The sequence below is a fragment of the Ahaetulla prasina genome, chromosome 4 (genome assembly GCF_028640845.1).
Source record: "Ahaetulla prasina isolate Xishuangbanna chromosome 4, ASM2864084v1, whole genome shotgun sequence".
In the NCBI taxonomy this organism is placed as follows: domain Eukaryota; kingdom Metazoa; phylum Chordata; class Lepidosauria; order Squamata; family Colubridae; genus Ahaetulla; species Ahaetulla prasina.
Window position 1 is genome coordinate 49,300,899 of NC_080542.1, and position 18,997 is coordinate 49,319,895.

An 18,997-nucleotide genomic window follows, 5' to 3' on the forward strand; every position below is an offset into this window, starting at 1 on the left:
TTTCCTGCTTTTATCAAGGCTGGTCCATTTCAGGAAAGAATTTACAGAGGATATAAACTTACTTGACTGATATGATTGAGAGGGGTGGGGAGATGTAAATGAATCAAAAAGATAGTGTACCTAAACACTATACTCAAAATCTACAATCAAATGTTTGGTGCGTGTTTGGTAAACTAAGCATTCAATTTGTCAATCAGCTATAATTTCTGTATTTATCTATTCATATTTTTATACTAAGCTCATTAAGTGACTCACATACTGCACATTAAACCTTTTAAGAGCCTACTAATTTTAGCTGGAAAGTGGGCGAATACTGACATGTTTCCCATTGAAGCTTTTAAGTGGTTAACGTCGGTTAATCATTGTATTAATAAGGCGAGTTCCTTTCCCTCCAAATCAGCGTGGGGCTTATGAATAGCCTAAAAATGGTCGAGAGTGGGAAGGAATCTTAAGCAGTAGGTGGCTAGTCCTCCCACGGATAAAGCACTTCCCAAAGATGGGAAGAAGGGAACTCGCTCAGTGCTGGAAACCACTGTCATTTAGTACCTGGGGGGGGGGGGTCGGCTATAATCAATGGCAAGAATAGAAGGGTGCAATTCTAAATGGCTTTTCTCCAAGGAAACGTTTTTCTGCACTTAAAAGGCGACGGAGTTCTGAGCCTCCATCTGGAGAACTGTAGCCTGAAGGACGCGGGCACGGGAAGGACAAAGGTGGCTGGAAGGAATCCGCAGCTACTAAAGACGGGGCGAGGCTGCTCCTGCTTCTCGGGTGCTGCACTTAAACTAAGGAACAGCTGAGCATATATATACCGAGTTAGAGCTGTAGCAGTTAGAGCTACAGAGGTGAGAAGAACGGAACCTGGAGACCTCTCGGCGACTCTCCAACCAGTAGTCCGTTCTCTGAACGTGTAATATTGGGGTGCTGCTCCCTAGAGAAAAATATGGTAAAATCTAAGCAGCTTTTATTTTCCAAAATAAAAAAAGGAGAACCAGCAAGCGAAAGTGACTATATGCAGAATCCTAGCTTGGCCGGAGAGCACCCTACATGTTTTTACCCCCATGAATCCTAGTTCAGCCAAAAATATCTGAAAACGAAAACTTTTTAAAAAATGAGGACATTACTCGACCAGTGGGCGTTTTTTTTGCTGGAGGTTGTTGTCAGACGTTAGGCTAATACAGGCTGTCTTATACTCTCTTCGGCTGTCAGATTTCGATCGTTCGGATTTTTATACGTGATATTCCTAAATTAAAATTTGAACTTTCAACGAAAAATCTCCAGTAGTTAAATAATTACTCAGGTAGGTTGCAGCAGTTTATTTAAACTTGGAACCTGATCCAAATCCATCTGGTTCACTAGCAAACAGAATACAAAGTTTAACCTGAGTCTAAACATTTCCCCCCATGTTCATTAAAAACGACCCGGCAGTTCTGTTTTCGCTGCCTTTTAATAGGGACAAGGTGTGGGGCGCTGCTGGCCAATCACAATCTTGAGAAAACCCTATATTTAAAAAAAAAAAAGGGGCGAAACAGGCTCGGAAGCTGAATGTTTGTATAAATCGCTGTCAATCTGTAAAACGACGATCGCCCTGGGTGTACGCACGTCATGTACGTAAGGCTCCTCTTCGTCGCAGTCTCCTAAGATAAAGGCGAACCGAACGAAAATGGCGGATAGGTTTTCCCGCTTCAACGAGGACAGGGACTTCCAGGTACCGATACCCGCGGCGAGAAATGGCGGCCGTATCTGACTGTAGCGTACGGGTGGTCTCCTTTCTTCCTTTTGGGGGGGGGTGGGGGGGGGGGAAAGGAAAACAGTGATGCCCACTCCCGCTTCAAAGTGTTTATTCCATGCAGCCAAGGCCTCTTCCTTCAGGTCTCCGTCGCCCACTCTGTTCACCTTTGGGGAGCCGTTTGAAGTGCTTGTCCTTTTGCTGCTTTTTTTTTTTTTTTTTGAGGGGGGGGGGGAGAAAGGAAATCGAAATTTCCCCTTTCCAATTCAGATTTGCACCGGAGACTTAGGTGCCCAGAGGGATAGTATGGAATCCTTCTCCTTTGAAGTTTGGTTGGGAATCGGAGGATGCTCTTCCGTTGCACGTTTTAAATCAGTTCCTTAAAGACAGGTTCTTTGTTTCCCCCCCCCCTCTCATTCATGCATACATCCGAGTCGAGTATATATTCTGCTTTTATTCGCTTTAGCTTATGGGGTGGGGGGTGGATAAGAGAAGGAGAAGTGTTTTAGGATTACTAGCCATATTTCAGCTCCCTCGCCTTCCGCCGAGGATTTAAATATTGTAGATTGATTCGAAATGGCCTCCTTTCCTTTCCAATATAATGCACACTTTTAGGTAAAATTTCTGGATAATGAACGTTTCCAATTACTTTTAAGAGGCTTCTTACTGTAGGATGGTTTCTCCATCCGATCTCAGTTTAATGTAAAAAAAATATGGGTATTTTATGGTGAAGGGAATGCTTTGGTAATAATCCAATGGAAGTGGATATGGCATGTGGAACAACATATTATATAAGAGAAAAACAAAGTGCTGATCCTTGTTAATGAGGTTGTCGTCTTTTCCATATTGATGATCTTGCATTCTAAAGAAAACTATCCTCAGCTCACGTTTTTTTGGTAGCTTTGTAAAATTAAAGCTCTTGCTGTCTGATGCAGATTGAATAATGGTGATGGGAAAGCAAGGATCAAGCTATATGACTTCTTTTCCATTCTGTGTATATCATTAATTGGCCTTTATCTATTAGGCTTAATAAGGTTACATAATTATGTTTCTTATGTCATCCGTTATTTAGCCTTTTATGATTTGAGCCTTTAAAAGGTAATGGTAATGTGCTTTATTTCAAATGGGGGGAGGTAATGACTACTATAAGAGCTTTTGAAGTTATATATTTACTTAAAATAAGTTCATCTCACTTTTTTACTTGAAAAGGATTAGGGCAGACTCCTCTTTATTAAGTTTTCTTGCCAGCCAGGAACAAATCTTTGCAGCAGAAATTGTGGACATGCAGCAGCAGTTTAAAATTGTCAAGAGTTTTTGCTTATTGAAGATTGTATCTATCATCATTTAAATCTTGTAATAGACAAATAATAGTCATGGTTACACATTGCATAAATCAAGTCTTGAGCATTTGAGCATTGACAAAAAATATTAGTATCTCTTGAATCTCCTTTTTTTGCACAACTGATTCCTTCTGTAAACATCTAGATGTAGAATTTATATTTACATTTTCATTCAGATTTTTATTTTTTAAAATGTCAGTGGTTGCTAGAAATGAGTATATTACATTATATTAGCTTTGTGTTTCAAAAACACTGTTATTGAGTAAAAAATGGGCATATTTATTTTTTCTGTTCCCTGCATAAAAGTAAAGCTTTTTACAGTTTCAGAAGAAAGTACTGCATTATGCTGAACCTATCTGTAATAGCAATCGGGATTAGAGAATGAATATTCGCTTTTCTTTCTAGATGTCTGATGGAGACTAAATGTGAACTCTACTTTGCAGCAGAAATAATTCTAGAGTTCTTCATTCAGCCATAGGGCTTTATCTCTGAACTGTTTGGAAAACAAGAAACTATGTTGATACATGAATCGGAGATAGTTGTACATCCCCTTCCATTTCTTCAGGAATGTTTTTAGTAATGGACACACAACATGTTCTGTGGGATAAAAAAAATTTAAACTGCTATCTTAAAAATGCAACACTTAATTTCAGTTTTATTGTAAAATGATATCCCAAATGAAACTTGTTCTTGCATATAAAAATGATATAATTTATACAGTTTTATAGTTATTTCATAAACCTTTCATAGCTTTGTTGCTGTTAGTTGCAAAGTCGTGCCCGACAGCTAATTACTGTTTAAACATTAACAGAAATATTCAATTGATTGTTGGGTTTTTATTCTCCTGAAATTATCATATGGTTTTAATATGGCATATCTAAAAATGTACTGTGTAAATCTTTTAAGTAGAGACATTTATTGTCATTATCTTGATTTTCTTAATGGGATGTAATATGGTAGTAATTGGATCTTATTTTCTTGTTTTATCTTCTATGTGTAAGATATTATGAGGGACAGTTAAAAAATAATTCTCTTCTAAGAGAGCAAGGATACAGTCTCTGATGATAAAAAAATAACTGGCAGTATAGACAACTTCAAATTGGATCTCCAAAGAACATAAATGTAGAACCTGTCTGCAACACCTTAAAGGAGCTGCAGGATTATGTCACACAGCACTGAAAATAAAGTAACTCCTGTACACATATTTGGATAATTAAAGCAATAACTTCATTGAACCAACTCTACATAAAATGATTAAGCAGCACTCCTCTATTTCTAAGTGAGAAAGATAATGTACTAAGTTTAATAACCAGAATGTTGTTAAAACATTTGCAGATAAGAGATTAAATGGTACTGCTGTTTAATAAACTATTTTCATTAAAGATACTGGAATGCTGTAAACAGCCAAAAATCACCCATAAGATTCAAACCCCTCCCCTCACACACACATCCTCTGGATAAAATCTTACAGTTTGATATTTTTGATTGTTTGTCCCAAGGACAGAAGAGTAGGTCCATTCTGGAGAAGTGGTTGACCTGTGTATTGTTTACCTATCTACTCTCAAGCTCTTTGTAGCTGACTGGTTTTTCTAGTTTTCACATAACAGTAATAATGAAAGAAAAGTTGAGATAGCCCAATTTTTTAATTAAAGACTATATTTTAGAAGATTTTAAATGTATGACTTTTTATGTATATAGTCACAGAAATAAGCAGCAATATGATATGTACATATCGTCAAGATCCACAACACTAACCATATCTCAAATCATGCTTATATGGGAAAAATATTACTTATGATTCATTATGTTTTAAAATCCTGTTTTAATAAATTTATTTTAATTTATTTAATTTATTTATTTTAATAAATTTAAGATAATATATGTATGGTACTTACTTTAATAAATTTAAGATAATATATGTATGGTACTTCCTTTCCACACAGATCCTTTTTTGATTTCTCTGCTAGTCTTTTCTATGAAATAGTATAGTTTAAATAAAATAAAACCAAAGATTAAACCCTGTTTTCCAATATCACAATATCTTGTAAATATAGGGAACTACATTGGCTTCCTATAGGATTCAAGGTGCTATTTATGAAGCCCTGAATAGAATAGAAACAGATTATACATGGGATCTGCCTTCCTCCCCCATGCTGCAAGGATAAACTCTGGGTCCCTTCTCTGAAACATTGTCATCCTGTTTGATCCAGAAAGCATGCCTTCTTAGTGACAGTGCCTGACCTTTGGAAGTTCTCCCATCCAATATATTTATGATTGGTCCTGACCTGCAGATCTTTAGAAAGGCCTGGTTCTTTCTCCAATTGTTTAGTCAGAATGAACAGAGCTCTGATTTAGTAGGATACAATTTCTTTTTCAAATTGTATTTATACATTACAAGAAAATGTCCTAAAGCTAAATACCTGCGAAACAACTGTATACCTTTAGTGAAACATTCTTTTTTAATTAAGGGGGAAAATAGGAAAAAAACTCAGATAAACTAAAAAAGAGAAAATGGGGGACAGTCTAGCTACAAGCATGTAAAAAAGGAAGTACACATCACTGATATTTTTTTTCTTTTTCAGCATATTTGGCCTTCATTTCACCTATATTGATTGATAGAGATATAACAAATATAATGCACCATTTACATTCAGTAGAAGAGACTATACAGTACATAGCCCAGGGCTGAATTGTGGAGTCTTTGATGCTCTTTGAGCTTGGTTGCTTGCTTACAGACATTTCATCACTTAACTAGGTAACATAATCAGGGTTAGTGAGTGTGAGGTTTGCTTCCTGTTTATATACAGTAGTTTCCTCTGCCAGTATTAGTGGGATGTTGTTATCTCCTATATTTATGTTATAGGTAAGTACTATTTCTCATGTTTATGTCTTTGCCTTTGTTGTTCTGATTCATTTTTTATTCTCTTACACGGTATCCCCCTATTTTGAAATTTAGCTTCTGAGTATCTTAGAAAAGGATCTAACTATTTTTGCATATTTTATAATGCAAAGTGCTCTGTTATTTTAGGAATATAGGTAAATCTGATTATATATGAAACTAACACAGTTTCTCATAACACCAATCATGAGGCACAAATACCATGGAAGGTTTAAAATTTATTTATTTAAGAGTTCTGTATGGCTGCCTAAGAATTTTAGTCAGTAACCTAACTTTATTTTACACTGTTCCCAATAGCAACTTCAGTCACTTTGACCCCAGTGTCCAAAAAAGTAAGTTTTAAGAGCTTTTCTAAAAGGGGTCAAAGCAGGGGTGAAATCTAAATTTTTTTGCCACTGGTTTGGTGGGCGTGTAACTGGGTGGGCGTGGCCAACATGACGTCTTTCCTTTCCTTTCCTTTCCTTTCCGTTCCGTTCCGTTCCGTTCTCTCACTCACTCTCTCTCTCTCACACACAAACAGACACACACCTGATCTGAGCAGTGGCTGCTGCGGGAGAAGGAATAAAGTGTCCCCCGTCATGGGCTGAATGTAGCAGCGGTACCCGAGGTGGAGTGGAAGGCAAGGGGCCTGGGGGACCAGTGGGAAGGCAGTGTGGAAGGCAGTCAAACATGGCAGGGCTTTGGGGAAGGGAGTAAGTTCCCCCCCCCCACTTTACCACTCCATCTCTCCCTCCTCGCCAGCAACATCCACTCGGCCAATCTCCCTGCAAACTTGGCCAACGCTTCCACACCTCTGCAATCTCAGAGTCAGTTGAAAAAAGGTTCTGTTCTTGGGGAGATGCTCTCTTTTGTCATCTCCCCAAGAACTGAACCTTTTTTCAGCTGACTCGGAGCTCTCAGGCAGCCCGGAGGTCCTGCAATGAGGTGGATCTGGGCTAATGCCATTGTGATCCTGACCGTAGCCTGGATTCTAGGCACTTTCTAGTAAGTGTGGCAGGCCAGCAAGCTTTATTTGGCCGCGTCCAGCTGGTTTCCCAGCAGCATCGGCATCAGTAGTGTTAAGAGTGGGCAGAGAAGAGAAGAGTCTGGCAAAGTCGAGCTCCATAAAGAAGGGAGGACCGTCTCCCTTCTCATAAGTGCAGCTTTCCCCTCCTGGGCTCCCGCTTCCCGCCGATGGGTTGGTGATTCCTGCAGCTACCTTACTGCAAAAACAGATGCTGTGCAGGCATGGGGAGGTCGTGGGGGGGGGGAAGGAAAGGAAGCGTGCGTCGGCCGAGTTTGGAGGGAGATTGACCGAGTGGATGCCTCTGGCAAGGAGGAAGAGATGGAGTGGTAAAGCGGGAGGGGGGTAGCTTACTTCCCTTCCCCGAAACTCCCTTCCTTGCAAGCTGGCCACTGGTACATCGGGAAGACAGCGTAGAAGGCAGGCAAGCGTGGCTGGACTGTGGGCTGTGGATCGGTTCGGGGGCATGGACAGCCAGCCATTGCTCCCGGTTCGGTGAACCAGCCCTAGTCTTCACTACCTACTCGCCCACTCTGGTCCGATCTGGGTCAAAGCCAATAATACATTGAGATTATTCCAGATGGTAGGCATCCCAGTGGAAAAGACATGCTTCCTGAATTGTATCAGATAATATTACTTCTGGGAAAAGAACTGAAGCACGCCTGTCCTATTTGAACAGGTGGAGCAGACAGTTATTATTGTAAATAAGGACAATAACTTGGGCCGGTTTAGCTCACGCTGGTAAAAGCCTGTTATTAAGAACACAGTAGCCTGCAATTACTGCAGGTTCGAGCCCGGCCCAAGGTTGACTCAGCCTTCCATCCTTTATAAGGTAGGTAAAATGAGGACCCAGATTGTTGGGGGGGCAATAAGTTGACTTTGTAAAAATATACAAATAGAATGAGACTATTGCCTTATACACTGTAAGCCGCCCTGAGTCTTCGGAGAAGGGCGGGGTATAAATGTAAACAAAAAACAACAACAACAAAAAAAATTCTGTGCCATACAAGACTGAAAATCTCCAGTCTAAAGATCAGAAGGATCAAGGACTCATAGACGGTCAGCTTTGCTACTCAGGTGCCCACTTTTAGAAATTAGGATAGATCCTTGACAACATTGCTAAGCAAAAGCAGCAATACATAACTGAGTATCATCAGTGTACTGATGATATTGCATCCCATACCTATAGATGGCCTCCTCCAACAGCTTCATGTAGCTCTGAGGAGAGGGAGAGCCATGAGGAAACCCTGCAAACAGAGGCCTAGGATAGACTATTCTATGCATACCAACAATGAGTGGAAGTGGTGATGAATGAAGAAATACAGTAACAAATTTCCTCTGAGCCAGTCTAGAAACCATGATAAAAAAGATTACTGAGAGATCAAGAAAAGTCAGAATGGGTGGCTTCCCCCATCCTGTACTGGTCAATAGGCCATCAGTAACCAATATTTTCTCTGTTCTGTGTCTCAGTCTGAAACCAAACTGGAAGGACTCCAAAGGACTCATTCCTCTAGGATCAATTCAATAACCTATCTTTTTAGATATTGGAATGGAGAGTAAGGAACATGATATTGATGGAAATAAACAGAAATCATTACCTAAGCGAAGAGGATTTGAATTTTTTTGAGTCCAAAACAACAAATGTCATTCAGAAGATAATATTTGGAAATGGATCAAACAGACACTTCCCTAATTTAGTTATGTATGAGAGGAAGAGGAGGAAGAAGTACACCACAACCAGACTTTTAAGATTATGTCATTATAGACAATGTCAACAAAAGTAGTTCTAATCATCCTGTGGAGCTATTTCTTGGGCTGGTGTAACTAGTAGGACTGACAATTAAAATCAGGATGAATAGTGCCCAATTCAGCAATGGTTTCTTCCAAAAAGTACTATAGCTGGACAGATCCAGCCATATGCTCACTCTCTTAAGGCTCCAACCAATCCAGAGGAGTACAAATCTAAAATACAGGCCCTAATAGCTAACAGCTCCAAAGATCCTCTTCCTCAGAACTAAAAGCATTATCTCCTCCAAAATAACAGTACAAGATCATGTCTCAGTCACTTCCATAGGATTTGTGTAAACTGGAATCAAATTCAGCATGAATCCAAGCAATTTTATCACCAGGTAAAATTGCCAGATCACCAAAGGCAATCCTCACATTAACCTTGCAAATGTTTCCCTGATCCTTTCCTATCAGAAAAGACTAAATCACATTGAACAGAGTTGCTGGCTGTCACTTGGAAGACATATTAAGAAGGGAGAAATAAATATATTTTGTCATTCTTATTCGCATAAGTTAAGGAAGGCTCTTACCTGTGTTCAGTTAGATCACACTTTATTTTCTTCCAAGCAGTACTATAGGTATCTCTTACGTAACTTTATCTTCTGGATGTCCTTTGTAAATTGAGACCCTCTGGGGTCTGCATGCCGAGAGTCCATATTGATACAGTTTTATCCAAGGCCATTATCATCTTTTCATTCCAAGCAATGAATAAGACCTCATTCAACCTGATTGATGGATTGATTGCATAGATTCTGTCCTTCTGTAGTAAGGAATAACTGTACTAAAATCCAGTTTTAATAGGTAATGATTGGGTCCATGATAAGGAACAGACAATAATATACCCAGTGGTGGTCTGTAGAGATTCTCAGTCATTCAGGTCATGATTGTGCTCATCCAAGACACTTCTTCAGCTCTGTTACTGAAGAAGCTTCTTGGATGAGAAGTGAAACATCTTCAAAAAAACAAGAAAGTCCCTCCTGAAAAAGCACCTTTGGGATCCCCAGTGGTAGCACTTCCTGTCAATACCCTGAAACAAAAAGTTTAATGTAGTTAGTTGGGCCATTAATAAGTTGAATCAGGTGATGGGCATGAATTTCAAAGTTGCATCCAGGGAAGGCAAGTTAAAGTCTCCCAGCACCATAAGCCAAGGGAACTCCATCACCAACTAAAACACAATAAACAGCAAGGGATTCTGGTATAGCAAGTAATTTTAACACAATCCCAACCTCACAATAGATGCTCTCCTCCTCATCTTTTGCATGTTCAGAAGACTAAACCAGAATTCCATGCCTATTTAGCAGACTGAATTTTTGAATTTTTTTGACACATATCAGTGTTTATGCTTGGGAATGAATATAATCATTGTTTAATAATCAATTTCAATAATTTTTTAGTCACCTAGCGTTTAAATTACATTTTTCTCATTTGGCAAGTAATATATCACAAATTTTGCTGAAAATTTTGTTTGATTTGTTAAATTCTGGCTTATTCCTCCTCCAATTTTTATTAGACAAAAATGAGTATGTGATCTCACTACATTCTATAGTTGGTTTTACCTTATAGTAAAATATTACATTATGATTTAGCAGTGCATGTGGTATGACATAGGCTTTTGAACTACCGTATTTTTCAGAGTATAAAATGCACCTTTATCCCCCCCAAAAGAGGGTGAAAATCTGAGTGCAACTGATACTCCGAATGTAGCCCTGCCCAACTTCTCAAATGAAGGTTTCAGATTCAGAGGCTGAAAAAAGCATCAGAAATGAAGCTTCAGAAAAGAAGCCCCCAAACAGAGCTTCAGAGGCTTTTTTTCTGAAGCTGTTTCAGAGGCTTTCAGAAGCAGAAAAAAAAGTTTTTTCTGAAATGGAGTTTCAGAAGTTTCAGAGGCAGAAAAGCAAAAGCAAAAAAAAAAAAAAAGCAAGGCACAGAGCTCACAACCAAGGAACCTGTTGCTAAAATTCACCTCTGGGAAGAACTGATTGGGGGTATTCTGGGAAGCCGATCTACCTGCCAATCGGCTTTTTTCTTATTTTCATCCCCAAAAACTAAGGTGCGTCTTATACTCAGGTACGTCTTATACTCCAGAAAATATGGTAGTTAATAGACAATTAGTAGTATTCTTTACATTCAGGTTGCTGATAAATAGGCAAATGGAAATATTACTCCATGAATTTTTATTAATGTCAGCAGTTTGAAGACATTGATATCAATTTGAATAATTTGAAAATGTATTTTTCCTTAAAAATTGAACTTCATAGCCATAATTCCAGATTTTGTACTACAGTGTCCTAGGGTGCTGCAAACTTGTAGGGGCATGTTGGATCACAACTACTTGCTCGAGGTAGTTCACCATTTTAGGGGCACAGTGAAAAATTGTTAAGACATTGAGGGCTTTGTGGACCAAGAAAGTTTGGTAACCATTATCTATATTCTCTTCTTTAAATACAGATACTCTGACCAATCACTTAGCGGACCGGTTGAAATTACAACAAACTGAAAAATGATTTACAACTCAGTTCTGCATTTCCAGTTGCTGCACATTTACTTGCAGTCACATGCCTGCATTTAGGATGCTTGGCAATTGACTCACCATTATGGCCTATTGCAGTGTTTTAAGATTTACGATATTTTTTTTGCTGGTTTTCTGGCAAAAAACATGCCAATAGGAATACATTGATTTACTTAATGATTGCCGCATCTGCTCAACGACCATGGTGTTCTCGTAATGGCTGCTGTCAAAAAAAATGTCATAAAATCCGACATGGTCACATGTGGGCCTTAATATAAAACTCATAACTTGCAATGGAAATTCCAGGTTCCATTATGGTCATATGTCAAGGACCAACTGTATACAGTTATGATACAATGACAAAATGTACTAACCCAACTGCTAATGTTACTTATTAGAAGTCTAAAAGATAAAATTGGAACAACCTCTTTTGAGAGTAGATTTTCTTGGCTGGATCCTAAGGAAACTCTGGCTTCTCTCATGTGACCAGGCAGACTAATATTCATTAAATACATTAAGGGTCATGGTGGCTCAGGCTGTAAGAAGCCTGTTATTAAAACACAGCAGCCTGCAATTACTGCAGGTTCAAGCCCCACCAGGCCCAAGGTTGACTCAGCCTTCCATCCTTTATAAGGTAGGTAAAATGAGGACCCAGATTGTTGGGGAGGGGCAATAAGTTGACTTTGTAAATATACAAATAGAATGAGACTATTGCCTTACACACTGTAAGCCACCCTGAGTCTTCGGAGAAGGGCGGGCTATAAATGTAAATAAAATAAAATAAAAAAAATTAAATCACTTAAATTCATAGTTTATTTTGTACTTGTAAATATATCCTTAAACAGGGTTATTTGAATTGTAAATTGGTACAATGAGTAAATATAGTAGTATTTGCAAATCCTTTAATTGTATAGCCTTCTCACCTATATTCTGTCTGGTTTTGTGAATAAGTACAAAGTAAGATTATTATGAATATAAACCTTGGCATCTGTTAAGGGGCAATGACAACTGTCCATAAATGAATATCTAATGATTCAGGTTGAGAGATGATAACCCAGCTGTCATAGGTGTGGGTTTGTCTACTTGAGGAATGTTTACGCTTCTATATATCTACCCATCCATTGAGGTCAGCTAATGGTGGACACACTATATAGTTCTCTCAGTCAAAGGCTTCAGATCAACTTACAGTTTATGTTTAGATCCTCTACATCTTCAGGAATTTTCTAAAGGGTAAATTGATCTCTAGAAGCATGTTCTTATATTTTGGGTGTCCTTCCCTTGAACATTAGTATAAAATTTGCAGGTATTAATAGCCACTACCTAAATCCAACTCAATTTGCCAATTGCCACAACATCTTCTTCTTCCTTACTTGAACAATAGCTTCTTTCCCACCTTTAGATGTTTTATAGGTTGAGCAGTTTTATGGCTAACATCAAGTAAACTTTCTTTTGACTAGACTAGAGTTTCACCTTTTAACTACTCTCCTTTTGTACTATGATGACACAAAATCCATTAGTACAAGTAATATGTACTACTACTATGCTGTGTTTATACAGTATAAATAATTTGATTCAGGTTTAACTATTTTTCTGCCTAGACTTAAATTTGGGAAGACAGAACACAATATATTTTGGACTCTCCAAATCTGGATAACATGATGTAGACAACATCCCAGGAGAGTTTTGTTGGATTTCACTAATGTATCTGTATTTGCAGGCTTTATGCATAAAAGGTTAAAAGGGACATTTGTTTATTTGAAGTGCTGCAGTGTCAGGCTTAAATCTGTTCTATGCCTTTGCTAAGCAGAATATAATGGTGAATAAGAGAGTCTTCTTCTGTTTCAACATTAAATCCTAAATTCATGGCTTACTTTGTACAGTATTTGCAAGATTAGAAATAAAGTCTATATTCTTGCAAAGTAAAAATACTGTGAAAGTTCAGTGCAGTCTTGTTAAACAAAAATGTTTAGGATATCACAGCTTATAAAAATTGTGTCATTATACAAATACGGAACTTCGTATAAATAAGGACTAGCCCAGGAATTTACCAGGCATCAACTCTGACTTGAAGGATTTTCCCTCCCCCAAATATCGCCAACATGTGCTTTGCTGATGTTTTGGTCTTCCCAGACCACTTTAATCAATCCATTTAAAATAAAATAAAACTTACTAATCTTTGAAATAAGCATCCATTCCTGAGAGCAACAGGGGTGAAAGTGAATGAGGTTATTATTGAGAATAGTGCACTAGTTAGTGGACTGAGTAGTTCAGGTTTGTGTTTTAGGAATAGAGCAAGCCTCTTTCAGAGAAGGATGGTCACTGCCTCTTTCTCTATCATTTATCTGACAAATATATCTTTCATCCTCAGTGAAAAGTTTGTGTTACTTTCATCAATCTTAATCAACTTTTGATTCAATTCCCAGTCACAATCTTTGGGAGAAATTGGCTACTTTTTCTTTTGAAGAATGGAAAATTGGCCTATCATTACTTATTTTGATTATAAAATTACATTAAAACAATTCTGCTCAAGTTCATTGTGATTCTCCATCAGTTTTTCTCTCTCTTTCAATTCCTATTAAAATTGGGTGTGTGTGTGAAACAAGGATAAATCTTAGTAGCTATCCTTTTAAACTTTATATTAATTCTGTGGTATAATTTTATCAAAAACTGAATTCCTACATTAACCAAATTAACCTGTCTCAGTTCTTTTGTATGTAGAGGCTGCTGTTGTGTTCTCTACATTGAGGTTTGAGACAGTATCTTTGGGCACTAAATGTACTACTACTGGTAAAAGGAAATCTAGCTATGAACCACAGGAAATAAAATGGTATCTATCAGTGCAAGATTTTTAAATATTTGGACCAAGGACTGGGACAATCTGAGGTGGATTTAGAAAAAGAAGCATTTATTTGTGGGGATTCTGAAAAGGAAATAATTTAATTGCTTAATTACTTAGATGTGAGAAAGAAGGATTGAAAGAGACTGAAAGTGATGGAGAAAAGAGCACATTCTTTCCCTTTGCCTATGTCTCCCTCCAGGTTATCAGGCTTATCAAAAGAGAGTGAAAAAAGGAATGTATTAGATGTACTGCTGTGTGCTCAGCTCGACTTCTTCTGGTGGATCTATACAACTGATCATCACTTTTTCCTCCTTTGGGGAAGAACCTCTGTCAAGGTCTTTGCCCAGTCCATCCTCAGAGAGAACATGTTTTCTGATTATCTGGTCACATTACAGAGCTCAATATAACAGAAGACATGCTGCTTGCCTCCAACACCTCTAGGCCTCAAATACAGACAGCTTTAGTACAACTGCTGGACTGCCTTTAAGTGCTCAACGGAATGCACACAAAACAGATGGACCAGAATAAAGACTATGTAGCTTAATATAAAATAGTAAAAGTTGTAAATACTACAGTAAACAATTCCATTTACATTATTTACATTATTTTTTAGAAATCCTATTTCTAAAATAAATGCCATGTAAGTAATTTTGAGAATGTCTTATTATGGAAAAATTCTAATAGCTATTTTTCTCCAATATACTCAGTGAAGTTTAGCAAGCTAACTTTCTGTGTACAATATGCATTGCGATATGGTTTTTAGTGACTTGCTGACGTGCTAGTAGTAGAGTCAGCAAATGGAGGGAGAAAAAAAAGAGAGAAGCAGCTCCATTGTGGCCTTGAAAGGGAGCTACACTGTTGCAAGGGCTAATGAGCTGACCTGGCTCCTAGCTATGACTATTGTGGAGAGATGTAGAGACAGACAGCTAGACATTGGTTTAGCCTGGTATATAGTTGTAAGGGACTAGAGTCCTGGAGGAGAGGGGCCATTCATCTCAGTTGCTGAGGGACATGTTGGCCATCTGATCCAAAATTAGAAAGAGAAAAACGAGAAGAGAGAAAGTCTATATAAAATGGAGTGACTGTGGAAAAAAAAAAGAATGAAGTTATGTGAGTGTATTTGTTATTGGTTAACAAATTGTTATTGGTTCCTGGATGGAGAAGAATGGATGGATGGATGAAGAAAGGGAACTGAAGTTCCAGAAAGATGACATTTGTTATTTTGAAGCCTTTCTCTCTGAGGATGTGACCAGATAATCAGAAAACATGTTCTGTACTGCAATAAATATTTTTATTGTTTGCCTTGTTAAAAATTTGATCTTAGATTGCGCCCATATTTTGTATATTTTGATGGATTGTTGTGCATCAAATAACTACTACTATATAGACAATAATGTGAAATCACAGCTACCAGTTTTTTTAGCTTTTTAGCTTCAGATACATCAAATTCATTCCAAGGACCTAGGATGTTGTAATGTATAATTGTAGTATATATAGAGAGCCAAGCAGTGTAATCTTTTGTAAATATCAGATGGAAATTTTGTCAGTGCACAGGTTTTTAAAGATTTTTGGTATGGCATCCAAAGTCCGTTAACCACTGGGATTACCATAGCCAGTTGCTTCCATAATCTTTCAACTTTGATTTTCAGATCTTGATACTATCTGATTTTCTCTAATTTTTTGCCTTCTATTCTGTCTACTAGTATTGCCATATCAATTATCCACACTTTCTTCTTTTCAACCACATTTAAATCTGCCGTGTTATGAACCAAAACTTTATCAATTTCTATTTGATAATCTCATAACATTTTAACTTGTTCCTTTTCAACTACTCTATCTCTATTCAGCTAGAATATATGCTACCGGTAGTAGGTAATCTTAACCAATAGTAACTCTTAAGACTCATGTAGTCATAACTATTAATACTATTTTGTGAGTACAGAAGTTTTGGATTATGACATTTACACCACAGGTACAAGCTATAGTTTATGAATTTGCCCTTAGCAGAAGTATGAAATAAAATAATTCTAAATTCATTGCCATGAGATCCTTGGAAAACAGATATGATAAAAATAAAGTTACCTAGTCCAAGCAATCTTAAATTTGATATTTCTGAACATCCATTGTCTGTATATTTTTAGAAATACTGTGAAATTAAAGATTTCTATTGGGTATTTTGTATTGCAGGAACAATGCTGATTGTCAATTACAGCGAGTAGTATTTAATCCATAGATTCCTCACTCACACTGTTCATCAAGTGACAATAAGCAACTCTTTTTGAAGAAATTCTCAGAATTTTCTGAACAGTGATTAAGAAGGGAGCAATTGATAGCACGCAGGGCTAAAGATAACTTGCAAATAACTTGATCAAGAATCTGATTACAAAGGAGAGGTACAATAAATACACCATTCCAGTAATTTGAGCTCAGAGTGGATTTGATTTAAATCAAATCAATTTAAATCATGATTTAAATTACTAATAAAAGAGCTTGATTTAAATCAACTCGATTAAATCATAATTGTTAAACTGTCATCTCTGTTCCGTAGCGGCTTCTCCTTGACCTGCTGTTGACTCACTGACAGTCCCTTTCACTTTCATGGGACAGCCTTGTCTAAGTGTTTGGTTTTCTTGAAATTGAGGGAGTTGTGTATTCTGCCAATAATTGGCAGATTTTTTTCCTTTCTTATGATAAGAAATTCTGCATTTACCCAGTTCTTAAAGGGAAAGCACTTTGTCAGTTTCAGCCTACATGTCTGCAACAATACATTTCTTTGTAATATTGTTGGTTAGCTCACTGGAGGATTAGGGGAGAAGGATGAGGGGTGGCATGGACAGCATTTCACCCTTTTTCTGTTTTTATATTCCCACACCCTGATCTCTGGATCTTGGCTTCATGCTCGGCAACAAACCTGCATAGAGCACAGTTTGGAGCCTACCTTAGAGCTTTGTTCCGTAACTTGATTTACATAAGGAGTAGTCTGAGGTACACACAAAATTCCCAATATGTCCAAGAAATTCTGGAAGGAGGCAAAGAACCCTGGGTAACTTTAACCTATAAGATCTTTAAAAGACCAAAAAGGGCTAAGTAAGCTAAAGTCTAAAGACCTGTTTAGGTAAGTCACTACAACTGGGAAAGTGGATTTAATTCTGACCTGCCAGGGCAAAAGCTTTGTATCTGGAATAATATGTGAAGTTGTCATTCAAATTTTGGTGTATCTAGTCATCGCCAAAAGAATCCCCTGCATGGTTACTGGGATCAAATGTCCCAAATATTAAAAAGCATGTGAATTAACAAAAGGTTAGATCATTTGCCACATTATCAGATAAGTGACAGTTTCAAATCTGCAGAGAATAAGAATATATTCAATAGATTTACCTGCCCTATTGATTAAAAAGAGAGTGAAATCAACATTGAGATAAAATGAATAAGGCAAGATATTGTGATTTACTGGCTGGACTTTGTTCTCCAAGGAGAATGGTGCAATATCTTCTTTGAAGCAATGCTGAGAAGAAAATATTAAAACAAGCTACGGTAGTGTGAATGCTCTGCGTTGTTTCAAGGTCAAAAGCTTACTCTTTCTTTTTTCTGAAAGGATTCCAAATCTTCCAGAAAGCTGACACCTGCCATAAACCTCATACATGTTTGCTTTCCACTATGAAAATTTTACTGTCTGAGAACCTCTAGCACTCTGCCATGACTGAGAGATTAGAAAAACAAGGGAGAACCCCAGAACCTAAATCATAATGGAAAAAGGTTTGATTTTAAACAATAATTAAAAAGCCATATGCAAGCACTGGCCACAGCCTAAATTGAATTTGTTTCTAACTATGGTGAATTAGGGATTCTTACAGTGTTTATGCTTAGTAATACAGTTATTACCATCATTGCTCCACAAATGTTGGAACTGATATTTTTCTTTTAACTTGATTCTGAAGAAAAAATTTCCACTTTTAAAATCAATTAGTTCATAAAATTAGCATGATGAACCTAAATAAAATTAGACAATTAAATCAAATCTAAAATTTTAATTCTAAATAGAATCATAGTCAGTTTGAAAATGATTCTAATTAGGATTTTTAAATAATTTGTTTTGGGAAAAAACCTAAATTTATCATGTACATTGGTATATTAGACTTCTTAGCATTACAAGGTGAGTCGGAGATGCTAAATCAAATATTCAAAAATTTACAATAGCTGAAAATGCTGTGGCATTTTAGGCAACATTTGTTTTTATTTATTCAATCATTCACATTTGTATTGCCACCCATTTCATATAGTGCCTCTGGGTAGTGTACATAGTAGTAATCAAGAATGTATAAAAACATGAAAACAAAAAACAAAACAAAAAAGCATAATAGCAGGCAACATTTGGAACACATTCCATTAATTATCATATAATTACATTACATCCATCTGACAGCTTCCATCTACTACATGATCCCCAAGCTAGTTGTCAAACCCATATTTTAAGGGTCTTCTGGAAGGCTAACATTTGAGGGAGTGATATTTCTCATGCTGGAGGCTGTGACAGAAAAAGTTGCTTCCTAGGTTCCACCCAATGACATTCCCTAGCTGGTGGGACCCACCAGATACCTCTCTTTCTGGGCCTGATGGGATGGGTAGATATAACTGGGAAAAGGTTTAAGTCATGCTTCTTACGTATAGCATCAGATATTTCTGGGCTTCACAACTCATCTCTCTGATTTCTAGGACAGATGGCAAGCCAGATCTTCAGACCCTTCCATAAGGCCATCAAAGTCACCTTGGGGAGAATGATGAGGCCAGATGTAGCAGTAGATATTAAACAATTAAGAATTAAGTTTAAGATTTTATAAGATATAAAAGAAAGTGGAACTAGATATACTAAATCTGAAAATATATTGTCATCTA

At 37.3% G+C, this 18,997-nt stretch overlaps 1 protein-coding gene across 4 annotated transcripts in view; it reads left to right on the top strand.

Annotated features, from left to right (window-relative positions):
• The first annotated feature begins 1,566 nt into the window (after positions 1–1,566).
• GPATCH8 (G-patch domain containing 8) overlaps positions 1,567–18,997 on the top strand; it is an 85,527-nt gene continuing 68,096 nt past the window's right edge. For 3 of the 4 annotated variants that reach the window (XM_058183844.1, XM_058183841.1, XM_058183843.1), the window contains exon 1: positions 1,641–1,705. Coding sequence is in view for 1 of the 4 variants with exons in the window: in XM_058183840.1 (XP_058039823.1) it covers positions 1,661–1,705 (45 nt within the window). In the remaining 3 variants the exon portion in view is untranslated. Of the gene's footprint in view, positions 1,706–18,997 lie in introns of all 4 variants that reach the window. The other variant, XM_058183840.1, reaches the window with a different exon arrangement.